This window comes from Lathyrus oleraceus, chromosome 6 (genome assembly GCF_024323335.1).
Source record: "Lathyrus oleraceus cultivar Zhongwan6 chromosome 6, CAAS_Psat_ZW6_1.0, whole genome shotgun sequence".
Classification (NCBI taxonomy): Eukaryota; Viridiplantae; Streptophyta; class Magnoliopsida; order Fabales; family Fabaceae; genus Lathyrus; species Lathyrus oleraceus.
The window spans coordinates 510,034,006-510,039,443 of record NC_066584.1 but is presented as its reverse complement, the minus strand read 5'-3'; the positions used below and the strand labels follow the sequence as shown (position 1 = coordinate 510,039,443).

At 29.2% G+C, this 5,438-nt stretch overlaps 1 protein-coding gene across 2 annotated transcripts; it reads right to left on the bottom strand.

Moving 5' to 3' along the window:
- Positions 1-1,113: 1,113 nt before the first annotated feature.
- LOC127098082 (WUSCHEL-related homeobox 13) lies at positions 1,114-4,352 on the bottom strand. Of its 2 annotated transcripts, none has more exons than XM_051036580.1 (3): positions 3,995-4,352; positions 2,195-2,719; positions 1,114-1,455 (listed from the first exon to the last, which is right to left on the bottom strand). In XM_051036580.1, exons 1-3 carry the CDS (start codon positions 4,173-4,175, stop codon positions 1,370-1,372), a joined length of 792 nt encoding a protein of 263 aa, XP_050892537.1. In that variant the 5' UTR covers positions 4,176-4,352; the 3' UTR covers positions 1,114-1,369. The 2 variants fall into 2 exon arrangements, with proteins under 2 accessions (XP_050892537.1, XP_050892538.1); XM_051036581.1 differs by having other exon boundaries at positions 2,231-2,719.
- Positions 4,353-5,438: the final 1,086 nt, after the last annotated feature.

Genomic DNA, 5,438 nt, shown 5'->3' with positions numbered 1-5,438 from the left:
CTTAAAAGTATAGTAAATTAGAGAGATGTTCTCTCCTTCAAAGTATATCAGTTTGATCAAATTGAATAAACAATTTGATGTGTTTTTGTCTTTTATGTTTTTATGTCTTGTTGTGCATTTGTCTTTCTTAACATATTAGAGTGTTGCTCTAAACTATGAATTTGGATTGTTATTATTCTTTTATCATAAATCAAATCTCTTGATATATTCGAAACTATAAAAAACAATCAAATGTTAGTTGGTCTAGCGGTAATTGTTATTAGGTTTAATAGGGAAGATTAGTGTTCAATCTCCTACAAATTGCAATTAAAAGGAGGTTGAAATCATTTAATGTCAGAACTGACCTCTAAAATAGATTAGTCGATTCAATTGACTGAATAATGTATATGCTTTATTTCATTAGTAAGGATAACTAAAAAAAATCAATAATTTTATTAATCATTTACAACTTTTTTTTAACACAATTAATATTATAAAGCTTTAATAATCTGTTTGTGAAAAAGTTGATGAAATTAAGTTAATGGATCATGTCTAATTTTGTTTAACTTTATCAAAATTTGGATAGAAGAATACTCACAATTAATAATCACTACCATTTAGGTCTTTTTTGTTCAAGGTATTTTATTCATGATCAAACGAACAATATAAATAAGAGTCAATGAGATAGAAATATTAGTGACTAATTATCAGCAGAGCACCCTAACAAGATTATGATTGCAATATTTGCTGAAGCCACAAGCTTATAAGCCATATGACAATTTAAATCTATTTAATAAAAAAAGAATTTTTATCATAAATTTATTACTTATTTTACTAATTTATAATTTATTTTCTATACACTATTTCAAATAACGTTGTAACTTATAATTTATAGTTTATGATTTTTTCTTCCAGTTTTATCCTTTATAATTTATTTTAATTTAAAATAAAGGAAATATATATGAAATGACTTTTATGTCATTTTACTTTTATAAATTAATTGAACTGATAATGTTACCAATCAATTCAATTGACCGCTATTTTTACCAAACAAGTTTTAGGGACTATAGTAAAGATAGTGATATTTTATAGGACTAAATTAATGGATTATTATAAATGTGATTAACTACAGAATTCCTTCTAAAACTGGAACATATATTGCAGGAAGAAAATAGTGAAAGTGTGCAATCAAGAAACAAGCTCCAAAATATGAAGTTAATAACATTTATATGCCATTCTCTGGACATATTTCCAGTAACTATCCTAAGAAGTGGCTATATTAGTAGTTTTGATTGATTCAACTTGATTTCACACCAACATAAATTCAAGAAACACACTCCAAGTTATTCACAGCTAGTCACAATTTATAGAAGTTGCATTGCACCAAATATCAACCTGCCAAATTATAGTCATCTGTTTGCTGGTATAAATTGTAGCTCCCAGGTACTTCCATTTTTCCAGCTAGATAATCATTCCCTGAAAAATCAAAGGAAAAAAATGATGGCAATACCAGTGTTGATTGTCAACACAAAGTTACAATATGGAGAGTAGCTACTATCAACTTTCACATTGACATGTCAAGATTCTTGCACACTTCTTGGTAGAACTAATTTAAGAATTTGACAAAGAATCTCAACTAGAGTTTTTAAAGGTCCATTTAACTAAAATCTATAATCTACAAGATCGGTTTGGGTTTATATAGTTAAGCTTATCAACTGGTCACTTGAAAGATTATTTAGAAAAGCTTATGGAAACAACTTATGACACGTTTATAAAGTGTTTTCAGCTTATTTCAGTAAACTCACCAAGATAGTTTACATGAAAACAATTTGAATTTAGTTTATCTTTCACTATGGAATTAGCTTATACATAAGCACTTATATGATAAGCATTTGTGCTATAAATGCTTAATTGAAGTGTTTATCAGCAATAAAAATTAAATATTTTAACTTTACTATGTGAATTATATAGCACACGTTTGTAGTCCAACGGTTAGGATAATTGCCTTACAATACAAGCAATAGACCCGGATTTGACTCCTGGCAAATGCATGTGTCAATTTTGTTGTGATTAATGTAGCCGACCTCATTTTTAGTAGAATGGGCTCGACTATGAAAGATATACCAAATAACAACAACAACAACCAAATAATCTCATAAAAAAACATAGGCAATGAAGAGACAAGGGAACGTGGAAAGCAAAAGATGTTACATACTTGAGTTTGATAGCACTTCATCATAAAGAGACGCACCGTTCAAATTTCTTGTAGATCTTATGCTACCATCCGATTGAAACATTGAATATGTTTTGTTAGAATCTGGATTCAAGTACGGCAATTCAGATCCTTTTTCAGGGTTCTGGTAGCACAAATTTTCATCCCCTGCAGCAACATTTTGATGAGACTGAAATTCCTCAGGTTTTGTCTTCTTATCTTTGGAATCAACCTCCGTCTCTACCTCTGATTCAGTGTTACTAGTTCCCCCGTTTTGCATTTTTCTTTTCGATCTAGCACGCCTATTTTGGAACCAATTATAAACATTTGTTTCAGATATTTGACCATGCTGGCTTAGTTCTGTAGCAATTTCCTTGATTTTTTCTTTGCTTGGAGTTCCATTTCCCTGATCAAATATGCGTTCGAGAATCTGGAGCTGATCCTGTGTAGGAGTCCACCTCTGTCTTGATGTGATTTTGTGACCAGATGTCATCAATGGATCACAGTATATATTTCCCAGCCTAACCCCTGATAGAACAAAAACACTTAGCATTTCTTTAAAGAAGCTGGATTTTAGAAACAAGTCAATTATTATATACCAAAAGAAACAAATTTCTACTAATTCTAGAGTGGAGGTGTGAGAATGACAAGGTCCTATAATCTATACAACTCAAGAGTACTTTTATTTCTAGGAGATCCAAAAATATTTGTTTGTTCAATCAAGCAATATTTTTGCGGATAAAATAAAGTAGCATACAATAGTCCCTCTTAACTACAACAACAAATTTGTTTTACATTTACTTGACAACTTGAAAGCTATGGTTATGTATGTTGCACAAGATAGCAGCCAAAGGAACATGCGGGTTAAAAAAATCGACAAGGTTTGATTTTCTACGTGTGTGTTTGGTGTTGCAGGGAGCAGTGTAGTCAAGAATGAGATCTTAAGTAGGATCGGTCGGCTTATGGAAGATCATAAAACTCGGATGTAAGATCCTACCTAAAGGAAAAAAGGATAATTTCGCACATATATAATATATACACACATTCACAAAAACATGAAAATCATAATACATGCCCAAGAAAAGACCCATCACGTTTTTTTATGATCTTGCTATCTTGACCACACCGATGACCGAAAAGATATTTATCTGATCATAACAATCTCAAGCATCCTTAGCACGTAAGATCTTACAATATGTAACCATGGTGAGCTACCATGCAAAAGCTACACTAATATGGCATATATCCACCAGGTACCAAACATACATTATGCCACCTCAGCATTTGGTATTTACATTTTTTGGTCAATAATTATTCTTTATGAATGCAAAAAGTTCAAATTTGAAATGTGAAATTCAATGTCCTTACTAAGGAAAATTAAATATTGCAGATACTTTGCAGAGTCATCCTACCATGTGTCCTTAAATAACTGAGAAATGCTTTGAGTGTCATAAAAACATTATGAATATCCACATATTCATTCCCAATTTTGGAAGTGTTTGTACCAATTTACCCTTCTATAAATAGATTTTTTTCTGTGCCACCCAACATTAAACATGATGCAGACAAATCAAACTGACAGAAAAGAACATATATGAATGAATGAATGGGAATTTTCAGAAAAGATAAACCACACTGCAAAATAACAAAAACTCACTATGTAATTACAGTGATTCCAAACATGCCCTAACTTTAGGTTAATTTCTAAAATGAAATAGAAATAGTAATTCTCAAAATTGAAAAGCTATTCTGAAGGCAATTATTGATGAGGTAAGAGTGAATTAGGGTAAAGAATTGATATACCTGCAAGATCTTGTTGAGCAGAGAGTGTTTTATGCATCTCCACAAGCTGTTCACAGATTGTAGCATAAACAGCAATTTGTTTCCGGAGAGTTTCCAATTGTTCATCAGTCATGACTTTGACATACATCGCGTCGACATTTCCGTTCTGAACTTGTTTATGCCATTCCATCATGTTCACCATAGCATAGATACGAAACACTTTGGATTTTGATCGAAAGAGAGTGTGTGTGTGAAACAAAAGTCAAGAAAGTTTATAGAAATAGTGTGAGAAAAAGACAAAAGAGAGAAACATTATTATTCAAGAAAATGTTTCGTCCTCTTTATGCGGTGACAACGGCCCAAGACCAAAGTCGGCAATAGATTAGATTTTTTATATTACTGCTAAGTTATACTATAATATTTGTCTACTTTATATTGCGACAAAAAAAGATATGCAATAATATTTAATAAGGCTATAATGATAAATTTTTTATTAAATAATAATAATATAAAATCATTTTATACTAGTGTATTATTTTTTATTTTTTATATTATTATTATTTTATATTATTATTAGTTAAAATTTAATTAATATATATATTATTATTATTGATAAATATATAATATTTTGTCCATATAAATGAGATTTGCTTTAGTTTATTTTTAATATTTATTCTTCTTCGTAATATTAAGATTTCTTCTATAATTTATTATGCATATTATTTCAGTTCAGATTCTATTTATTGTGATTTGACCATTTAAATAGATTTTTATTTAATCTTTTATTTATTATTTAAAATTTACGAAAATTATATATATATATATATATATATATATATATATATATATATATATACATTTTTTTTATATTTTTTCTTAATATTTTTTATATATATATATAAAAAAAATTTATATTTTTTCTTAATATTTTTTATGAAAGTTTATTTATAAATTAATTAGTAAAAATTACTTTAAGATTTAAAGTCCTATGATCTTTTCCAAAATTCAATATTTGAAGATTTGAAATATATTATGTAAAAGAAAGGTAAAAAAAATCGGTTTAGAACTTTAAAAACATGCATCATACATGCAGTTACTAAAAGCCCGCAATCACAACCCAACTGAAATTATACTACGCCAATACTTGGAAATGGTTAGTGTTGGACTCCAGTGTTCTTTGAGAATGTCGAGACATATGCTACCATTACTATTGATATTTGGGTGGAATACCTTGGTCCTAAAAGTAATATGCAGTCATCAAGCACATTAATTTTATTAGTTCTAAACTGGTCATATAGAGTATTAAGATAAGATACTCTATTAGTTCTAAACTTTGTTATGTCAGGATTGCAAGAGAAGCAGTTGTTCGCCAAGTTAAATAAGTGTGAATTATGGATGACGGAAGTTAAGTTTCTTGGTCATGTCATATCACAAGAAGGAGTAGTATTAGATCCATCTAAAGTTG

What these genes read in the sequence shown, in the direction of transcription:
- LOC127098082 (XM_051036580.1), bottom strand. Translation starts at nt 4,175, where the DNA reads ATGGTGAACATGATGGAATGGCATAAACAAGTTCAGAACGGAAATGTC. An exon ending in TGCTCAACAAGATCTTGCAG is followed by an intron (nt 2,720 to 3,994) that starts GTATATCAATTC and finishes TTGTTCTATCAG; the next exon opens with GGGTTAGGCTGGGAAATATA. An exon ending in TGAAGTGCTATCAAACTCAA is followed by an intron (nt 1,456 to 2,194) that starts GTATGTAACATC and finishes TTGATTTTTCAG; the next exon opens with GGAATGATTATCTAGCTGGA.